General features: G+C 49.9%; 1 protein-coding gene across 1 annotated transcript in view; it reads right to left on the bottom strand.

The window, feature by feature from the left end:
• The window catches only part of PSME4 (proteasome activator subunit 4), a 1,396,200-nt gene that overhangs the window by 58,201 nt on the left and 1,315,336 nt on the right, over positions 1-22,663 (bottom strand). The window contains exon 45 of the mRNA XM_069234194.1: positions 17,872-18,005. Within this exon, the coding sequence (XP_069090295.1) occupies positions 17,872-18,005 (134 nt within the window). The remainder of the gene's footprint in view (positions 1-17,871; positions 18,006-22,663) is intronic.

The raw sequence follows: 22,663 nt of genomic DNA, 5'->3' as shown, positions 1-22,663 counted from the left end.
GGGGTACTAAGGAAGGACTCTGAGGGTGGCAGCACCAAATGTGCCACCCTCAGGCACCCCTCACCTAACCCACAGCGTGTGCTGATGGGGGTTAAATTGAAAAACACTACCTGTCACACACCCCAAAAGCTGGGGGCATCCAGAGACATATAAGGGTGCATATGCATGAGCAGATATGCCTTTGCTGTGTCTCTGTCAATTCTGAGACATAATAAGTTCACAGGGAAGTCATTTTAAATGCATGTGCTGGACACTGGTAATTACAAGTTCCCCAGCTACATGATGGCCTCTCTGAATCCTGGGATGTTTGGTATCAAACATCCCAGAATAATAAACCCTCACTGACCCCAGTGATGGATTTATTAATAAATGTCCACAGAGAGCACCTCAGTAGTGCCCCCTGAAAACCTACCCAGCTACTGGCATGTTCACTAACTGGTACAAACCAGTGCAGCCACCCTAGACCGAGTTCTGGCCCCCCAAGGTGAAGGCCAACACTCTCGGAGGCCCAGAACAAAGGCCTGCTCTGGGCAGAGGTGATAACATCTCATCCAGAGCAGAATGGACATTGAGGGCGGGGAGCTTCAAAGGCCTTGCCGCCTTTGAAATTTAACCCAGGTCTCGCCAGATGACGGAGATGACCGACCCCTCATGACCTGACCTCACTTTTGGCAGCAGCAAAAGCGTGAAAATTAGTTAAATTAGGAGGAGTGCCCACTTCATGCCAGTCCCACTCCTACAGTAGATGACCTGAAGTGGACACTACTTTTCAAATTCCTTCATCTTGCTTGGTAAGGAATTAGGCCACTAGGGTTAGGGTTATGCCCACTTCCCAGCGGAAGTGGTCATAAGAAAAATGCAGTCACCCTAAAAGTGGTCAGCCCATTGGATCCCACCTGCTACTCGCTATAACGTCCCTAAATTGAGTATTTAGGTGGCACCCTTTGAACACTAAAACTCAGATCCTGACTACCTACGAAGAAGGACAAAGACTCGACCCCGCAGAAGAAGAGAAAGAAGAAGCAGCTAACCCAGTAGCAGCCCTTCCAGCCTGCCTGCTAACCACAATGAACTCTGCACAAAAAGACCTGGAATCCCAACACCTGACGTGACCTCTGCAGCCGACGACCTTGACCTGGTGAAAAGCCCACTAATGGTGCCAACAGGGCTCCTCAGCTGTCCTGAGTCTGAGTCTACGCTAGTGTCATCCCTTCTGGACTCATCCAAGTTGCCTGCAGCCCCTGCATGCAGGGTCCCTCTTCCACAGTCTGGTGGTGACAAAAAACTAGACATCTAGAGCTAACTCTGCACCCTTGAGCCCTGATCTCAGTTGAGGTGGGTCATTGGTGCCAACGACATCCTCCAGCTCCTGAGAGCTCGAGGTCACCCTGGGTCGAACCCTGCCGGACTCTCCCAAAGCACCTGCAATCTCAACTCACAGTTGGCCGCGAGTGCTCCCGGAAGAGAAAACACAACACCAAAAGATACACCTGCATCTGCTGTCCTTGGGCACAGGAGAAGAGGACCAAAGGTGCACCTATGTCCCAGAGCACCCCAAGTCTACTACCTGTTTGTGGTCCCCGACTGGCTTTCAGGTCGGAGCCTGCAGCCTGTTTGTCATGGAATCAATCTCCCATAGGAAACCATTGGGCACTCCACGCCTTACTGCACCCGGCAGCCCCAGTGCTGCCCGGTGTGACCTGTTGGTGTGGTTCTGATCTGTTCCCAGTAATTACCATATCTCCTTGAAATTGGCTTTTTAAGTCATTGTTAACCCTGTGTTTGCTAAACATTTTTTTTCCTCCATAGCATAACATTGATAGAGCTCTAAAAATTGCACTGTCTACTTTTGAAACTTCAAAATATTTATGCTTAAAAGTCTACTTACCTGATTACTAAGTTCTTCGGTTTGAAACATAAATGAAAATAATTAACTTTTTCTAAATTGGTCTTGGGTGTATTCTTTGAGAGTCTCTCTCATTTACTGCCTCTGTGAGTACAACAAAGGCTTAGCACTAACCTTTGATAAGCCCAACTGCTTGCCCACACAACCACAAATACAGCATTAGTCCCATCTACTTTTGCGTCTGTAATACCAATTGGGGATCCACTGGACTCTCTGCACAGTGTACTTCATTTTAGTACACTATATAGAGAGCCAGCTTCCTACAGTAGCAACCCCTCTGGGTGTAGGCTAGGGTGCAGTGAGTGTCAAGCTAGAGGTCTCGCCATGTTGTGAGTGGGCAGAATGGAGCATCCTGGGGTAGCCAGATGCCACACTTCCCAGGAAGTAGTCATCAGGAGGGAACCTGGTAGCCCATTGGCTAACAACCTCATCCTACCCTGAGGGCATTTTCTGAATCTCAAGGACTGCCCTGCTGCACCAAGCCCAAAGTCTTCACCACCGATGGGCAGCACCACGGACCAACACCTGACTCCCAGAGTTAAAATGAGTTTGATGAGCCCAAGGGTGCTGTCTGAGAGTTACTGGGACCCTCAGAAGGTGATTTATTGACCCAGGAAGGATTAGCTTATGACTGTGACAACAGACGGCTGGTAGTCCAGAGGCAATTGGGCTTCAGCCAGACTGGAGAGGATTTAGTGGGACACTGACCCTGCAACCAGCACACCCTCACCAACTTTGTAGCCTGAGGAATCCCTGTAAGAATACCACCCCCCCCCCTCATTAATTGTGGCGCATCCACAGAATCCTTAGAGCATTTTCAGCATTTTTCATCGGGACCACTCCCAAAGGAACCCACTGCAACACGGATAAAGTGCCTGGAGTCGCTGAAGGACTGCTTACCTGTGGAGGTAACTATTTCTCCGACCTTGTTGTTCCCCATGACTAGCTCCCTGCTGGAGATGATCCTCCCAAGTACTTCTAATAAGGCTGCATGGACACTTATTCAAGTTTTCTTTGAAAACGTTTCTAAGTGTCTAATTTGTTGACTTTGCCAACGCTTGTTCACGGATGAGTGCAGCTGGCTTATTTTAAGATTGCTTGTAAAATCAACATTTCCAGATCCCTTTAGTAGATCTTCGTTTTTGCATCTAACCTCTTGTACAAATACTGTTTTTTCTTTTAAAGAATTGGTGGTGAATTTCTTTAGTGTTGGGTCGATTTCTTCAATTGTTTTGGTGCTGTTCAAACGCTTTACTCTTGTTCCTTTGTGTAAGTCTTGCTGCTCAGTGCCACAACCTTCCAGGTTTTACAGGAGAAACCTACTGGACCTAAACAGTATAGTAAGTGTATTACACAGTGAGGTCGCACGACCACACCATATACTACGCCCCATTTTTTCACCCGATGCTAGGAATTCGATTATCTCAATATGGAGTTACATAAAACAAGAAAAGGAGAAAAACATGATTCATTGTGGAAAGAAAACAATAAGGGCATATTTGTAGTCTGAATCCGAGATTGTACTGTGATTCTTTGCATGAAATGTTGAACAATTTAGGCATTTCATACTACGGATTGGACATATGTACTAGCTTAAAAATGTGTAGAAGAACAATATACATTAAAAAAATAATAAATAATGTTGATGGGTAACGACTTAAAATACAGATGCCAAATAGACACTGTTCCCTCAACTGAAAAGATTACTGATTGACAGAGAGAACAAGTTACTTATCTTCAATAACACATTATCTGGTAGAGACTCTATTTAGCTCACGACTCCACTCGTGATCCGCTGGGCATGGAGGGCTTAGTTCATCCGTCCTGGCGTTCAGAGAACCTGCCAGGTGTTGAACCACCAGGGCTATGCCCTGCTGTTCCAGCCATGTCCAGACGCACAGAGCCTCTTGACAAACGGTCCACGACCCCACACCGCCCTGCTTGTTGCAGTACCATATTGGGGTGGTGTTGTCCGTGAACACCTGCACTATCGTCCCTTTGACAACTGGAAGAAATGCCTTCAATGCTAGCTGGATCGCCCGGAGCTCTAGTAAGTTGATATGGAGTTCGGATTCCACCAGAGACAAGAGATGTCTTGTTGGAAGCTGGCTCTGTATATACTATATCAAAATGAAATAGTGTGCACAGAGTCCAGAGGTTCCCCAGAGGCTTGACAGAGGCAAAAATAGATAATACTGATGCTCTATTTGTGGTAGTGTGGTCGAACAGTTAGGCTTATCAGAGGGTAGTGTTAAGCATTTGTTGTACACACACAAACAATAGAAGAAGCACACACTCAATGACAACTCCAGACCAATAGGTTTTTATATAGAAAAACATTATTTTCGTAATTTATTTTAGAACCACAAGATTCAAATTGCAGGTAAGTACATTAAATGTAAGGTACTTTGCATAGGTGTAGATAGGACTTTAAATCAAAACAGTAATGTACACAGTTTGGCATACAATGGCAATAAGCTATTTTAAAAGAGGACACTGCAAATTAAACAGTTCCCGGGGGGAGGTAAGTACAGTTAGGTTAACACGTTAAGTAAAGCACTTACAAGTTCAGTCTCCAGGGCATAGGCAGCCCACAGTTGGGGGTTCAAGTAAAGTCAAAACACCTAGCACTAGCACACTGGGCAAGTCAGGTGCCGAGGTCAAAGAGGGGCCCAAATAACATAGGCGCATATGGAGACAGGGGGTGCTCCAGTTCCAGTCTGCTAGCAGGTAAGTACTTGCATCCTCTGGGAGCAGACCAGGGGTTTTTTGTAGAGCCTGGGGGGGGGGGAGGGAGTTTCTCTGAACACAGCCAGGGGCGTCGGGTGCAGAGTGGTGGGGACTCACGCTTCTGGAGTGAGGTGGAAGTTCCTTAAAAGATGGTTTGTTCTTGCTTGTTTAGACAGGGCTGCTGTCCACTGGAGTTTCTTGGTCTTTTGTAGTTGCAGGGCAGTCCTCTGAGTCGTCAGAGGTCGCTGGGCCTGCAGGATGCGTCGCTGATGCAGGTTCTTTGAATCACGAGACAGGCTGGTAGGGCTGGGGCCAAAGCAGTTGTCGTCTTCCTTCTTCTCTGCTGGGTTTTCAGGTCAGCAGTCCTTCTTCTTTGTAGGTCGTCAGGAATCTGATTTCCTGGGTTCAGGGTCGCCCCTAAATACTAAATTCAGGGGTGTGTTAGGGATGAGGGCAGTAACCAATGGTTACTGTCCTTGAGGGTGGCTACACCCTCCCTTTGGGGAGGGGAGCACATCACTATCCATATTGGGCTAAATCCTCCCAAACAAGATGTAGGATTTTCCAAGGAGGGGGTCACTTCAGCTCTGGTCACCTTAGAGGTGGACCTGGCTGAGAGGGTGACTCCTCCTTTTTTCTCATTATCCCTCTGGACTTGCCGCCAAAAGTGGGAGATTGTCCAAGGGGCAGGCATCTCCACTGGCTCAAGTGCCCTGGGGGCATTATACCACCAGGCCTGAGCCTTTGAGGCACACCGCCAGGTGTTACAGTTCCTGCAGGGGGGAGGTGTGAAGCACCTCCACCCAGTGCAGGCTTTGTTTCTAGCCCCAGAGAGCACAAAGGCTCTCACCCCAGGGGGTCAGAAACTTGTCTCTCAGTGGCAGGCTGGCACAGACCAGTCAGTCCTGCACTGAAGGATTGGGTAAAATACAGGGGGCATCTCTAAGATGCCTTCTGTGTGCATTTTGTAATAAATCCAACACTGGCATCAGTATGGGTTTATTATTCTGAGAAGTTTGATACCAAACTTCCTAGTGTTCAGTGTAGCCATTATGTAGCCATGCTTTGACAAACTCCCAGACCATATACTTATCATAGCCACACTGTACTTATAATGTCTAAGGATGGATTTAGACACTGTAGGGCCGTATTGGTCATGCAGATATGCCCTAACCTGTGGTATAGTGCACCCTGCCATAGGGCTTTAAGGCCTGCTAGAGGGGTGACTTACCTATGCCACAGGCAGTATTTTGTGTGCATGGCATCCTGAGGGGGATGCCATGTCGACTTTGCCTTTTCTCCCCACCAACACACACAATCTGCAATGGCAGTGTGGATGTGTTAGGTAAGGGGTCCCTTAGGGTGGCACGGCACATGCTGCAGCCCTTAGGGACCTTCCCTGGTCACAGGGCCCTTGGTACCACTGATACCTTTTACAAAGGACTTGTCTGTGTGCCAGGGGTGTGCCAATTGTGGAAACAATGGTACATTTTTTGTGAAAGAACACTGGTGCTGGGGCCTGGTTAGCAGGGTCCCAGCACACTCTCAGGCAAGTCAGGATCAATATCAGGCAAAATGAGGGGGGAAGGGGTAACTGCAACAAGGAGACATTTTCCTACAGCATGTTTTACTAACAGGATGCAGGAGGCCATGAGGCCCTGCAGCCTCAGAGTAGGTCTCACCGCAATCCAGGATAGAGGCCAACACATCAGAATCATAACTCGAATATCCTGGATTCTCTGCTCAGGAGGACAGGCCCAAAACTGCACTGTGTCCAGAACAGCTCTGATGAAAGGGTGCGTCTGAAAGGGAGTTAGGTGTGACTTAGGCACATTTATAGCAAACCCCAGCTAATGCAGGAGGTCCGCCATAGTCTGACGGGGGAGACAAAAACCTGGGGCGAACCACTCGTCGAGGTAGGGGAAGACTGAAACCCCAAGCCTGTGCAGATGAGCTGCAACCACTGCCATCACTTTGGTGAACACCCGAGGGGCACTGGTAAGGCTGAAGAGGAGCATGGTAAACTGAAAGTGTTTGTGGCCCACCATGAACAACAGGTAACGCCTGTGGGCAAGGAGGATGGGGATTTGGAAATATGCATTCTGCAAGTCCAACGCTACCATTACGTCTCCTTGGTCTAGGGCAGACAAGACCAGAGCTAGAGTAAGCATTTTAGAATTTCTCCTTTTTGAGGAAGAGATTGGCATCCTGTAAATCCAGAATTGGACGAAGACCCTTGTTCTTTTTGGGTATCAGAAAGTAGAGGGAATAACAACCAGTGCCTACTTCTGAGATTGGGACCTTTCTATGGCTCCTATGGCCAAGAGAGCTGCAACTCGTCGCAGAGCAAAATCAAGTGATCCTCCCTCAGCCATTCTCTGGAGGGAGGCACTGGTGGAGGGAAAGACTTGAAGGGGATGAAATAGACCTTCTGTATGATCTGCAAGACCCATTTGTCCGATGGTATGGACCGCAAGTGAGGGAGATGATATTGAATCCTCCCTCCAACTGGACGTACATGGTTTGCAGAAACACACTACGAGGGCTTGGATGCTGTAGAGGAAGGGTGCTGGGTGGAGGACGCATTCTGGACTGACCCTGCAAGTCTGAAAGCACCACGACTGCGTCTGTGCACAGGTTGTGGGCCTGGCGCCTGACGGTGGCTAACTTGTATTGTGGTACTGTGTCCCTCCCTTAGACACGGAAGTGATGAAAGGCAGACTGTGGGCGGGGGCGCTGAGAGGCCTAGGGATTTGGTCGTAGCCCTCAAGTCCTTAAAGCGCTCCAGTGCAGAGTCTGCCTTTTCCCCAAATAAGCAAGACAGGGCATTGTAGGAACGTGCCATCTTTCTGGCATAGTCACCCCCACTTTTCCACTGATGTCAGTGTGTTTGTACTGTAGTTCACTGGGATCCTGCTAAACAGGACCCCAGTGACTGTTCTCTCTCCCCTAAGTCTAGTTTGTTGGTAGCCTTTCACACCAACAATTGGCATACTGGTGCACCCATGTAAGTTTCAGGTATAGGTACCCAGGGCATTGGTACACCTGGGGTCCCCCATCGGGCACAGCATGTATTATGCCACCCATGGAGCCCATGCAAACTGTGACTGCAGGCCTGCCATTGCAGCCTGCATGAAAGGGTGCATGCACCCTGTCGCTGTCAAACTTGACCACTGCACTAAGACAATATAAGTCAGTCATCTGGTGGGCCCTCCAGCCCAAGGGCAGGGTGCATGTCCCTAAGTGTGAGGGTACCCTTGCATGAGGAAGGTGCCACTACAGAGCCCAGGCCAATTCCTGAACTCAGTAAGTGTGGGGAAGCCATCTTACGGAATGTAGTCAACACTGGTCAACACAAGTGGTCCAACTACATAATGGCTGCTACGGACCTAGGCATGTTTGGTATAAAACATGTTGAAATCATGCAACTACACCGATTACAGTGTTAGTTGCATGATACAAAGTACTTTGGGGGTTCCCCAGTTCTGCCTGTGCAGCCTTCCAGGGTCTAGCTGCCAGGCTGTGCTGCCTCTGATCCCAGACACTGTTCTTCCCTACTGCTGATGAGCCAGGCTCAGGCCAGAGGAGAGGAACAACGAGTTTCCTGCAAGGGAGAGGTGTGACCACCTCTTCCTGTGTATTAGGTGTCTAAGGGCTGGGATGGGGTGGCCTAGGAATTCCACCAGACTGCTCTGAAGGGCACATTTGGTGCCCTCCTTGCATAATCCGGTTTGCACTAATTCAGGAACCCCCGGTTCCCACTCTGGCGCAAAACTACACAATGGACAGGGAAGTGACTACCCCCATGTACAGCTCCTCCCCTAGGGAGGTGCACAGAGCTCTGCCAGGTGGCCACCTAATTCTGCCATCTTGAAAGTAAGATGTACAGAGGCCCCTGGGAGCATCTGACTGGTTAGGCTAGGCAGATGACATCTCTGACCCCCTCTGATAGGTGGGTCACTGCAGAGAGTGACCAACCCCCTTTTAAGGTTACTTAAAGGCTCCCTCATGGGTGGGTTCTCAGATTCTTCAAGCAAGACTCTTCAAAGAACTCTCTCCAATAGATCTTCTCCTCCTGGCCTTTGGAGCCGCTGCTGATATTCACTGGATCTGAACAAGTCTGCTTCTGGTGGGAAGGCTCCTGTTGCAACATTGTTTCTACAGATCCTGCAAGAATTTTGCAGCATCCACGGCTGTGCATCCCCCAGGGTCACAAGGGCTCTGTTTGCACCAGGAAGCACAAGGGAATCTCCCTTGGAGTGAATGAGTCACTCCCCTGCAACCACAGACACCGCAAGACAAGATCGACCAGCTGGTGGGGTCTGCTGTAGATACTGTAACACAGGTAGTGAGTCTGTGGAATCCTCTGGGTCCTGCTGGTCTTCTACCCTAATTGAGAGACTGTGGACCCCTGCTCCTGCCACTGGACTGGGACCCCTGTGCACCGCGACTGTTGCACTTGCCAAGGTTTGTTGATTCTTCCTCCGGGAGATCTTCAGGCTCCAAGAAGCACAGGCCTTCAGCACTCTGCAAACCGAAGATCAGCTCCTGCCCTGCAACTCCTGCAACGTGGGACTTCTGTTTTGCTGGGCTGCTAAGGCCTCCTTGTGACATCTTGTGTTCAAAGCTTGTGGGTCACTCGTGGGGGCTCCATCGACTTCTGTTGGCCTTCCTTTGTGCTGATGGCCAGCTTTGACTCCTCCTCCTGGGTAGAGGCTCCTGGACCTTGCTGGTTCCCAAAACTTTGCAAACTCTTCCTCAACACCTGTTTGCATTTGCCAGTGCTTGTTGGTGACCTGGCTAATCACTACCCCTTCTGAAATCCAGCACCCATCGAGAGGCAGCTCCTAAGTGACTCCTGGGATCTTCTGCAGCTGTTCGATCCTGCAGCTGGACTTCTTCCATCGACTTGCAGGAACTTCACCTTAAGGAGGGTGGGCATTGCCAACTGCACCACTTGGGCACCTCCAAGGGTGCTGGACTTTGTCCCCTTCCTTTGCAGGTACTCCACATCCGGAATACATCCCTGGGTTCCACTGGCCTGGTCCACGGGTTGTGACAGCAGCTGGACATTCTGAGGCATCCACAGTCTTTGGAGCGAGCCCCTTCTCCCTTCTGCATCCGTGTCCCTGGTGTAGGTACTCCTGTCTTTGGGGTACCCTTGGGTAGGGGCACTCTCCATCCATCCTCTTGCCTGCTGGTTTCCTCAGGGTCCACTGGGAAGGATCCTGAATTCCACAAACTCCAATCACTACTCTCTGTTTTAGTCTATGGGACCAATGGGTGAGTAAGTACCTTACACCTGGTTGCTGGGGTCGCTTACTGTACTTACCTTTGGTGTTCCTAACTGCCCCTAGCTAACTACCACATGTACATTAGCTGGAGTCACTATTTCACATTCCACTTTCTTAGTATTTGGTTTGGCCCTCTCCTAGGGCCCTGTATATTTCTATGCCATTTCTGAGGGTTGTTTTGTGTATATATTGTGTCTAATGTCCCCAACGGGAGATATACCAATGTCAGTTTAGTAGTAGTGCTGTAATAAACTATCATTTATTTTTGCAACACTTGTGTGCTTCTTTCTTGTGAGTAAGTTACTATCTGACTACTGTGGCACTGCAAGTGCTTTACATACCTCCTGGATAAGATTTAGCTGCTCACCTCAGCTACCCCCTAGAGAGCTTCTGCTATCTGGACACCTATTCACTATCACTAGGGTTGCCTGGGCTCAGCATAGGGTGACACATCATTGGTGTATACCATAAACTGAGTCAGCCTCCTACAGGCATGGTCATTAGGTATGTAGGAAGCTGGCCCAGTGTGTGGTGGACACCGATGGTGTTACACCTTATACTTGGTCGAGACAACCCTGATTAGATAGTGTTACAGAGTCTAGACAGCCAGGACTCTCTAGGGTAGCTGTGGTGAGCAGCCAAGACTTTTCTAGGAGGCATGTGAAGTACTTGCAATACCACAGTAGTCACACATGAAAGGAACCACACAGTGTTGTAAAAATAAAGGTACTTTATTGTAGGCACACCAAACTAGACTACTATTGGCATACCTCCCTCTGGAGGTATGAACCCACAAAAGAGGCAATAGAAAATACTCAGGAAAAGCATAAATTAGCAAGGGCCCTATAAGAGGGGGAAGGGTGGTGGGGGTAAACCATATACTAAAAAAAAGGGAATGCGAAAGGGTGTCCTCCACCAGAGTGTATGGAGTAGTTAGACAAGGGCTAGGGAAGAGTGAAACTCCAAATGGTAAGTACCTAGAGGTAGAAAAGTCCCTCTTTTTAGCATGGTTACCTCCACTTTTTGTCTGCTGTCAGTGTACTTAGACAGGTTACAAGGGGATCCTGCTAATCAGGACCCCAGTAATTGTGTTCTCTCCTCTAAATGTGGCTGTCTTGGTACTCTTTGCACCCCACAATTGGCATAATGGTGTGCCCCTGTAAGTCCCTAGTATTTGGTACTTAGGTACCCAGGGGCATTGGTACACCAGGGGTCCCCCATGGGCTGCAGTATGTATTATGCCATCCATGGGAACCCATGCAAACTACGTCTGCTGGCCTTCCATTTGCAGCCTGTGTAAAAAGGTGCTTGCACCCTTTCACTGCTGGTCACTACACCAGGTCATTGTAAATCACTCCTATGGTAGGCCCTTCCAACCCTAGGGGCAGGATGCAGGTCCCTGTGCGAGTGGAAACCCCTGCAGGAGCAGAGGTGCCCCTACGAAATCCAGTTCCAATTCCTTGAACTTCATAAGTGCGGTGAAGCCATTTTAGCTATGTACTGGCCATAGATCACTACCTATGGTCGAGAAACATAATGGTAACTCTGAACCTACACATGTCGGAATCATACCCCAATACTGATGCCAGTATTGGTGGCATGATTCCATGTACTCTAGGGGGCTCCTTTAGAGGACCCCCCAGTATTGCTCCTACAAGTCTTCCAGGGTTTGCGAACATCCCACACTGCTGTGCCCCTCAGACAGGACTCTGCCTTCCTGCTGCTTGACCAGCTCACGCAGGGGAAGACAGAACAAAGGTTTTCCTGTGGGAGAAGGTTGCAACCTCCTCTCGATTGGAAATAGGTGTTACAAGGCTGGGAGAGGTAGCCTCCCCACGCCAAGTACTTGCTTTGAAGGGTACCTTTGGTGTCCTCCTTGCATAATATGGTTTGCACCAGTCCAGAGACCCCCGGTGCTTGCTCTGTCGCAAAACTGCGCAAAGGACAGAGGAGTGACCACTCCCCTGTCCATCACCACCCTAGATGTAGTGTCCAGAGCTCCTCCAGGTGGCCACTTGATTCTGCCATCTTGAATTCAAGATGGGAAGAGGCCCCTGGGAGCATCTGACTGGTCAGGTTAGACAGATGACGTCAGTGACCCCCTCTGATAGATGGTCACCTTGCTAAGTGACCAGGCCCCTTTTCGGGCTATTTAGGGACTCCCTTGCAGGTGGGTCCCTTGATCTGGCATGCAAGACTCGACGAGGACTCCTCTGATCTTGGCCACCGGAACTGCTGCTGTACACCCCAGAAACTGAAAAAGACTGCAACACCGAGGCGTCCTCTCCTTGCAAAATAGTTTCCGTGGCGCCTGTCAGCAACTTGCAACATTTCCACGGCTGTCCATCCTCTGGGGTCGGCAAGACTTCAGCTGCACCAAAGAAGGAAGAAGGTATCTCCCTTGGAGTGAAGGAGTCACTCCCCTGCATCCACAGGCACCTAAGGCGACAATATCTGGCTGCTAGGATCTGCTGTCCTCTGGACCTGCAAAGATCCCCCAACACAGGTGGTGGTTCTGAGAGGTCCTCTGGGTCCTCTCTGCCTTCTGTCCAACTTGGGAGACGGTGAGTTCTTGCCTCTTCCTCCAGGACAGAATCCCTGTGCACCGTGACTGTTGCAGCAATCAAGGCTTGTTGACTCCAGCTCCAAGGGATCTTCAGGCCCCAAGTAGCCCCGGCCCACAGCTATTCTACCTCTGCAAGGACAGTCTCCTCTCTGCTACTCCAGCGACATGAGACTCCTCTTCAGGTGTGCTTCCTGGCCCTGCTGCCAGTGGGTTGCTTGTCGGGGTTCTGACTGCTTTTGCTGGCTCTCCTGTCTTTTTAGGTCAGCCCAGACTCTCCTCCAAGGGTAGAGTCCCCAGGACCTTGCTGGTCCTCTTCAGCACTGCAAATCTCCAACAGCTCCAGTTGCATTTTCTTGTGCTAGTTGGTGGCCCCTCTTGACCACTGACCTGTCTACAATCCGGCGACAGTCGAGAGATAGCTCCTCTGCAGATCCTGGATTCCGCAGATGGACTTCATCCACCACCCTTATCTTCACCCAAAGAAGAGTGGGCATTACCTCCTGCCCCACCTGGACACTCGTGTGTAGACTGGGCTCTGTCCCCTTCTTTTGCAGGCCCTCTTCATCTGGAATCCACCACTGGGTTCCACCGGCCTGGTCATATTCTTGCAATATTCCATTTACGAGTCCCCATGTTAGCCTGTGGAACAACCAGGTAATTTACCTCTACTCTCCTGGTTGCTAGGGGTCTTTTGGATACTTACCTCTTAGGGTTCCACTCGCTCCCAGCACTTGGCCAACTACCCCATATCCTCTGGTGGGGGAACCATTCTTGCATTCCACTCTTTTAGTATATGGTTTGCCCCCCCCCCCTTTAGAGGGCCTTTGCTCTTTTTTGTTCTTTCCTAATACTTACTTGTGTATATTTTGTGTGTACTTACCTCCAGTAGGGGTTCTGTCTATAGTACCACCTAGACACTGTAATACTATCTAGTAAGGGTTGCCTGGACCCAGTATAAGGTGTAACACCATAGGTGTCCACCACACACTGGGCCAGCCTCCTACACTAAAAGATCCCCAGTGGCCGGGTGCAGAGAGGTAAGTTACCCGGTTGTCTGAGAGGCTAACTTGGGGATGTCATGGTTGGAGCAATGTAGAAACAAGACCAGACAGGTCCAGGCGAGGAGGACCTGCAAAAAGAAAGGGACAGAGTCCAGTCCACGCATGAGTGTCCAGGTGGGGCAGGAGCCATGCCCACCCTTCTGTAGCTGAAGATCTGGGTCAACGGTGATGGATGGAGTCCAGCAGCGGGCCTAAAAGCAGCAGAGAATTCTCCCTGAAGTTGCCTACGAGCGGTCCCTCGATGGTCGCCTGATTGCAGATGGGTCAGTGGTCAGGAGGACCACAAACCGGCAAATGCAAAGGGAGCTGTTGAAGATTTTGCTGAGCTGTGGAGGACCAGCAAGGTCCTAGGGACTCGCTCCCTGGATGAGAGTCCGAGCTGACCCTTAGGATGCAAGAGAGCTAGAAGAAGCAGTCAGAGAGCCCATGAGCAATCCTCTGGCAGCAGGACCAATACGTTGCAGCAAGGCCCAGTCAGCACACCTGAACAGGAGCCCCACGTAACTGGAGGTGCACAGAGGGAACTGTCCTCGCAGAGGTAGAGTGCTGGGTGCTGAGGCTACTTGGAGCCTGAAGATCCCTTGGAGCAGGAGTCAACAAGCGATGGTTGGTGCAACAGTTGCAGCGCACAGGGGTTTTTTTCCAGTGACAGAGGCAAAGGCTCACATCTTCCACGTTGGACAGCAGACAGATGAGACCCAAGGGATCCCTCATAACCATCACCTGTGTTGGAGAATCTTCGCAGATCTGGAGGACAGGAGATTCCACTAACTGGACAATGTTGCCTCAGTGCCTGTGGATGTAGGGGAGTACTCTTTCACTCCAAGGGAGATTCCTTCTTGCTTCTTAGTGCAGTCGAAGTCTTGCCAACCCCAAAGGATGTACAGCCTTGGAGATGTTGCAGAATGCGGATAGGAGCCGTGGAAACAATGTTGCCAACAGAAGTCCTCCCAGTCTGTGCAGTCTTATTTGGTTCCTGTGTTGCCCAGCAGTGGTTCCTGAGGCCAGCAGCAGATGATGTCTTTGCAGAGAGTTCCTGGTGGAGTCTTGCACGACGAACCTGGGGACTCACCCACAAGGGAGTACCTAAATAGCCCAAAATGGGGGTTCGGTCACTCTCTGGGCTGACCACCTATCAGGAGGGGTCACTGACGCCAGCTACCTGGCCTACCTTTCAGATGCTCCCAGAAGACTTTGCACATCTTGTTTCCAAGATGGCAGAAACAAGTGGCCACCATGGGGTGGAGATGGACAGGGGAGTGGTCACTCCCCTTTCCTCTGTGTGTTTTGCGACTGAGCGGGAACCAGTGGTCCCTGGACTGTGCACACCGGATTATGCAAGGAGGGCACCAAATGTGCCCTTCAAAGCAGTCTGGTGGTGTGTGGGGAGGCTACACCTCCCTAGCCCAGTAAAACCTATTTCTAAAGCAGAGGAGTTTGCCTCCTCTCCTACTGAAAATCCTTTGTTCTGCTGTCCTCTGCTCAAGCTGGTCAAGGAGCAGGAGGGCAGAATTGTGTCTGGAAGGCTGCAGCAGCACAGGCTGTCCGCAGACACTGAAAGACTGGTAGGAGCAGAACTGGGGGATCCTCTAAGGAACCCCGAGGGTGCATAGAATCATGCCACCAATACTAGAATCACTAATAGTGTATGATTCTGACATGTTTGATACCAAACATGCCCAGGTTCGGCGTTACCACTCAGTAGCTGGACCACAGGTAGTGACCAGGGTACAGTACAAGATAAAATGGCTCCCCCTCACTTACGAGGTCCATGGAATTGGAACTGGAGTTTGTAGGGGCATCTCTGCTTGTGCAGCGGTGCCCACACACACATGGACCTGCACCCTGCCCTTTGGGCTCAAAGGGCTTATGATAGGGGTGACTTACTGGTGTGCTGACCAGCAGTAAAAGGGTGTATGCTCCATTTCACGCAGGTGGCAAATGGAAGGTCTACGGACAAAGTTTGCATGGGCTCCCCCGGGTGGCATAATACATGCTGCAGCCCATGGGAGAGCCGTGGTGTACCAATGCCCTGGGTACCTAAGTACCACCTATTAGAGACTTACAGGGGTACACCAGCATGCCAATTGTGGGGTGTATGAAGTACGAAAACAAGCTGAATTTGGAGGAAAGGGCACACTCACTGGGGTCCTGATTAGCAGGATCCCAGTGAACAGTCTAAGCACACTGCCATCAGGCAAAAAGTGTGGGTAACCATGGCAGAAAGAGGGGACTTTCCTACAAGGTTTGCCTGGACATTCCCTGAAAACCCAGCTGTACATAGCCAGGTGTGGCATCGAAGGGCCACTGTCGATGAAATTGCCCTATGCAGGGAGTCAGGTGTGTTCAAACAACACCTAATGGTAAACTTCGCTGCCTCTCTCCCGTCCTTAACTGCTTGAGAGAAAATAATCTGCGCGTCCTCCGGGACCTGAGTCAGCACCTGCGCAACAATATCCCACAAAGTGTGGGAATAATGGCCCAATAAGCATTAGGTGTTTACTGACCTTAATGCCAGGTTGTTGGAAAAAAACATTTTCTTCCCAAGCTGGTCCAGCCTTTTGGACTCCCTATCAGGAGGTGCTGAAGGGAAGGCACCCTGGGAAGTGGATGCTTGGACTACCAAGCTCTCTGGGGTGGAGTGTTGAATGAGGAAACTTCGGTTGTATGGTGCCGGTTGATGGTGGCCATCAATTATCCTGTTTACAGGAGGCCCTGTGCTCGGTTTGGCCCACGTCCCCATTTGGACATCAGTGAGGGTTTCATTAAGGACAACATCGGTTCCAATGAGGAAACCCCCAGCTGAAGCACCTCTGTCAGCAGGTTAGCCCTGATCTGCACCAAGGGCAGTTCGAGGTCAAGGACCTCTGCTGCCCACCACTGAATGTGATGCACTCTCCTCCGTAGCCACAGCAGAAGGGGAGAGCAAACCAGTATCTGGAGAGGTGTCCAGTCCACTGGCCTCTCCTAGTTCCTCATACCAGTCCAAAGATTCCATATGGGTTTCCAGAGGGTCCATTCCTCACCAGGGCCTGGCTGATTGAGCAAATGCTCAGACAATGATCTAGCACCTGTGGGCGCCGTCAGAGGCAAAATTAGCACCATGTGATGCAGTTCCAACTTATAGGTGATCGGAATGGGGCTCACAGGCAACGGTGGCGCCGATGTCGGGAGCTTCGCCGGACAAAGTTGACTGTGTGAAGTCAATGCTGTTCTGGATCTGATCCATGAGACCCCATCGAAGCCTGGGCCAAAGCTGCCGGCGCTGAACCTGAAGGGGTCTCCGCCGACCCTCTGGGGCCCGAAGACGCTCAGATGGGGCCGGCTTGCTCAAATACAAGACGCATGCCCTCGTAAAAATCCTTTAGTTTAGCGGGGATCACTCCAGCTTCCAGAAAGGGAGGAAGGCGCGAAGCCGGCCCTGGCAACGATTCCACGGAACCGTGCCTGGAACATCGATGTTTCTAAGTTGCCTCTTCAGCTGACAGGTAAGGTGGGGTCGAAGTCCGTTGGGCTTTTTCTTCTTCTTGTACCTCTTCCCTGAGTGCCCGGAGGACCTCAAGTGGGATGAAGAGGAGTTGGGACTCCTGGAGCGGTCCCATGACCTTCTCCTCGACCGGGTCCGTGACCTCTGAGGTGTCGCGCCTGCTGATGTTGATTCCTGGCCTGCCATTAGATTTAGGGACCGCTACCACAAAGCTTTAAGAGCCAGGCCCGGCAGTCCGAGCACCACTTCCAGTCATGGTCATGCTTGAGACTCCAAAGGCATAACTGACGGGGATCAGTCACCAACATGGCGCGTTGGCAGGCTCCACATGGCTTAAATCCTGTCTTCCTCAAAGTCATCCTTTTCACAACCAAAAAACACTCAACAAAAAGGTCGAAAAAGGCCTGTCAAAAAAGACAGAGGGGTAGATCTATTTTGAATCTGCGCTTAACCAGCGCACAAGGAAAAGAACTGATGTACATGCACCTGGGTGGTGCCTTTAGCCGACCGTGATGTCACACATGACTCCAACCATGCCACGCAGATCCGAACAAAGTTACCCGACAGCGTGCGCAGGTGTAATGCTCAGGAAAAGTTTTGGATTCTAAGCTGACACCTGGAAATTCTAAAGGTAAGGAATCCGCAGCTAGAAGTCTCTATCAGATTTCATTATTTTGATGACGTACCCCCAGAAGGTGATAACTTGTGTGGAAAAAAATCACAAGACGAGCGAGGGCCGTTTTTGTACTTACAGAAACTAGTGCCTCCAACTTCTGCTTCTTAAAAACAGTGAAAGACAAAACAAGTTGGTATTATAACTGATTTACCTCAATTGGCTGTGGATCATTCAAGTGTGCACTCAGATCCATTAGAAGCTGCGGCATCCAAGTAGGCACTTCATATGGACTTGACAAGATACAAGCACTGAGTCCCAACACACCAGCATGTCGTCTAACCAAATCTACAAGGCAAAACAGAAAATACAATCTGCCTTTATTCAAATAGAAAACCTTCATTAAAATCTGTCAGGTATTTTAAGTGGCAAGATCCATATTCACAATATTGTTAGAGTAATTTGTTCACTGTTTTACTAAACTGGTATCTTCCTCCCTAGTTACCACATTGTAGATTGATCTATCACTTCGAGTGTAGTTTTTTGATAAACAAATTGTAATCGTTTTTATTGCATGTAAAAAATACAGAAGAAAATACAGCATACTGTGTAATAAGAAAAACCACATTGCACATGCATATATTAAGTTATACAGTTCCAAACCATGCTACAATTTACCCCAAATCTGCTCATGTTTCTGCAGACAGCCCCGGCAGCATAGATTGGCTTTTCTTGTTGGGTACTCCAGTCCACTTCAACACACTAGTCAACCACCGAGGGAGAGTTCAAGGAGTTCCACTTCCAGGCAATGTCTCCCTTACCGATCAGCGAAGCAATCCCTATGAACACATGTTCCGTTCTCGGACCCTCCAGGTCCCCCACAAAGCCTAGAACAGCCACTCTAGTAGAGAGTTCTAATGCCCCATCCAGCACCGGCAAAAGATCCTGCTCTATCCTCCAGCAGTCAAGGACATCCACAGGACAGGAACAGTCCATGTGGAAGAAGTCCACGTCCAACGAGGAACAACAGAAGCAGTTAGCGTGAGGAATCCTACCTGCCCTGTGAAGCAGAAGGGGCATCATATAAGCTAACTGCAAATAGTTAAGTTGGACCAGCCTCAGGTGTGTAGAGATAGTGAGCTATCAGGGCCATCCTAGCCTCTCTCCACTCAGCAGTTCCCCAGCAATGTTTCCCACCTATGCCACAGTTTTGGGAATAGGTTTGGGGCATTAATAACCCGGGGAGGGGTCTAAATGGGAAATGGTGCCTTTGGTGAGTTTCCCTGTCAATATCTTGGTTTGGAAAGTGCTAAAGTCTGGGATGTTAGTGTCAGGGTGATATAGCAGTAAAAGCATGTCGTATTTGCAAGCACTCGTAGAACTGAGTGTGAGAAAGGTGATATTGCTCCTGAAACATCTAAACTTCGGTCCCCAACCAGACATCACCAAACAGGGTGATTTTTATCCTATCCCATTTTGCAAACCCCTCACCCATTTCTGAAGATCTTTTTTCATGTTCTTCATCCAAAGGAGTCAAGGTAAAATGCCACGTCAGTTCTAGAAGCACAGAAATGTGTATACCCAGATACTGGAAGGCTAGGCTGTGTATTGGGATGGCAGACTGCTAGGATCAGACACTTGGGTCACCCCTAATTGGGATCAATAGAGAGATTTGGCTTTGTTCACCCGGAGACCTGAGGCCTCCTCAACTATGTCCAGCAGTTTTGACAGCGAAGGCCCAAAATGAAAAAGTGTGGAGGACTGCAACACTGAGCCCTGCTGCTGCAACAGAAAATCCCTTCGGAAGGGGCAGCTTGATCAGAGGACAGATGCTCGTGCCCAGGAGTTCCAAGTACCATACTCTACTGGCACAGTCTTAGGTCATTACTGATCTTCAAAACTCTGGACAAGAGAGGCAGTGGTGGAAAGGCATACAGGGGTCCTGAGCTCTACTGTAGAGAAGGCATCTAAGAGTGAGAGCTGTTTTGAAAACTCCAGCATGCAGAACTGCTGACATTGTGCATTCCCAGCGGTGGCGAAAAGGCAGAGCCAGGATTTTCCCAATTGTTGGAAGATGGCCTGTGCTATCTCTCTGGGTGTAATCACCATTCATGATCCGCAAGACACTGGAGTTCACACCCCCTCCAAAAAAAAGTTTAAAGATCCCACCAGATAGTTCATCACCAGGGAAATTGCCTGGTGGTCCAGCCACTTCCAGAGGTGCAATCTTTCTTTACACATGGTCTGGCGCTCCACTCTCAGCCCTGCTTGCTGCAATAGCACATGGCAGTAGTCTTGTCTGGAAGGACCTGCATCAGCATTCTTTTGATGGCATGCATGAAGGCCTTAATTGACTAGAGAATCACTCTCAACTCCAATACACTGATGTAGAGTTGAGTCTCCGCTGAAGACCAGAGTGCTCTGATCTCCACCTCTCCCAGATGGCATCCTCAATCCAGTAGCGATGCACAGATCCAACTATGGCCATGTCAACTCTGGGTGCAGTAAGGAGAGGAGCCTGCCAGTAACCCAAATCTTTTGAAGTTTCCTCCGAAATATAGTTATAATCCAACACTTTCCTGATGTGCCCACTGGAATTTCAAGCAACACTGCAGAGCCTGCAAGTGCTATCCTGCATGCAACATCAGCAGGATGCAGAAGTCTAACAATCACAGCAGCCTCAGAATAATCAGCACTGAGATCCAGGGCAGAGGCTAAAACATCAGGACTCGCTGTCCCAGGGGTTTGCCAGAAGTACAAGTTACTTACCTTCGGTAACAATATATCTGGTAGAGACATATTCTAGTTGCAGATTCCTTACCTTTAAATTTCGCCAGGTGTTAGACTGGATCCGGAGATTTTTTCTTCAAGCAGTACCCCTGCGCGCCCTTAGGTGGCGTAGGTCGACTTCACGGGCGGCGTTGGCGTCGTGGTCACTGTGATGATGTCGCAGTCGTATACAGGCGCCACCCCAGTGCGCTGACGTCAGTTTCTTTTCATGACTTTCCACGCCAGTAGCATGGAGCCATGAAGAACACTGAGAATGATGCGCCAAAACTAGGGCCCTTAGAGGGAAGTACCCGTCCCTAGAAATCAGTTCCTACTGTGGGGAGGATGGGAGGGTCGGTAAGGAATCTGCAACTAGAATATGTCTCTACCAGATTTATTGTTACAGAAGGTAAGTAACTTGTACATCTGATAGAGACTTCTAGCTAAGGATTACTTACCTTTGAATAGATATCCGAACAATACAATTTCCGGTGGTGGGCTGCGAACTAAGATCACACCAAAAAATCCTGCAGGACCACATGGCCACAATAGCCATCCCTGCAGACCTGACTGTCCAGGCAGTAGTGCTTGGTGAACGTATGTAAGGACCCCCAAGTTGCAGCCTGACAGGTATCCAGGACTGGAACTCCGCGTGCTAACGCTGTGGTAGCTGCAGTTGCTCTGGTAGGATGAGCGGGCAAACCCTCAGGGGGTTTCTTTTTCACCAATGCGTAGCACATCTTGATGCAGAGGACTAAAGATCATGAGATGGTCTTCTTCTGCACCGCCTTCCCTTTCTTCGCCCCACATATCCCACACAGAGCTGACCGTCCACCCGGAAATCTTCAGTACGATCTAGATAGAATGCCAACGATCTTTTTGGATCCAGATGGTGGAGTCTCTCCTCCTCATGTGAGGGATGTGGCAGTGCGTAAAAAGTAGGCAAGATGATATATTGGTCTACGTGAAAAGGCATTACCACTTTGGGAAGAAAGGAAGCCCTGGTACGAAGCACCACTTTGTCAGGATGCACTGCTAGGAATGGTGGCTTCGCAGAAAATAGCCTGAAGCTCACTTACTCTGTGAGCAGAGGTGATGGCAACCAAGAAAGCTATTTTAAATGTTAAGAACCATAAAGGACAATTGTGGAGCGGCTCAAAAGGGGCGCACATGAGGTATGTGAAGACCAAGTTTAAATCCTACTGGGGCATGATGAATGGAACAGGAGGGAACATATGAGTGAGGCCTTAAAGAAACCTCCCAACAATGGGCGATTTGAAAATAGAAGGTTTGTCTGGTAGCCTTAAGAAGGCAGAGATGGCAGACAAACATCCCTTAAGGGTTCCAGGAGTAGAGCCCTGCTGGGCAAGAGAAAGGATAAAGAGGAGAACCTCTGAGAGAGGGGATCAACAGATTTGTTGATACACCATGCCACAAATTTCTTCCAACAACATGCGCATACCATTTTGGTGGATGGACGGCTGGCTGCCAAGATGACATTACAGACTTCAGGTGGAAGGTCACATGCCGTCAACTGTCGCCGCTCAATCTCCACACAAGGAGGCGGAAGCAGGACAGGTTCGGGTTGATAACCGTCCCCTGCTGCTGCGACAGAAGATCCTCACAAAGGAGCTGTCTGATCAGAGGATCAACGGCCATGCTCAAGAGCTCGGGATACCAGACTCTTTGTGCCCAGTCTGGAGCTACCAAGATTGCTTGGGCCCGGGCTTGCCTGATCTTCTTCAGAACTCTGGGCAGAAGTGGTATTGGCGGGAAGGCATACAGGAGGCCTGAGTTCCACTTGAAAAGCGTCGCCGAGCGAGTGCCGCCTTGGAAACTCCACAGCGCAAAACAGCTGACATTGCGCATTCTCTGCGGAGGCGAACAAATCTAGCCAGGGCTCTCCCCACTGCTGAAAGAGACCTTGTGCCACCTCCGGATGGAGACGCCATTCATGATCAACTATGCATCGACGGCTGAGTTAATCTGCTCTGGGATTCAGAGAGCCCACCAGATGTTGAACCACCATGGAAATGCCCTGGTGTTACGTCCATGTCCAGAAGCGAAGAGCATCTTGACAAAGGGTCCACGATCCCACTCTGCCCTGTTTGTTGCAATACCACATGGCGGTGATGTTGTCGGTGAACACCTGCACCACTTTCCCTTTGAGAGAGGGAAGGAATGCTTTCAATGCAAGTCGGATCACCCAGAGCTCCAAAAGGTTCATGTGGAGCCCA

Source organism: Pleurodeles waltl, chromosome 5 (assembly GCF_031143425.1).
Source record: "Pleurodeles waltl isolate 20211129_DDA chromosome 5, aPleWal1.hap1.20221129, whole genome shotgun sequence".
Taxonomy (NCBI): Eukaryota; Metazoa; Chordata; class Amphibia; order Caudata; family Salamandridae; genus Pleurodeles; species Pleurodeles waltl.
This window is presented reverse-complemented; position numbering and strand designations above follow the sequence as displayed.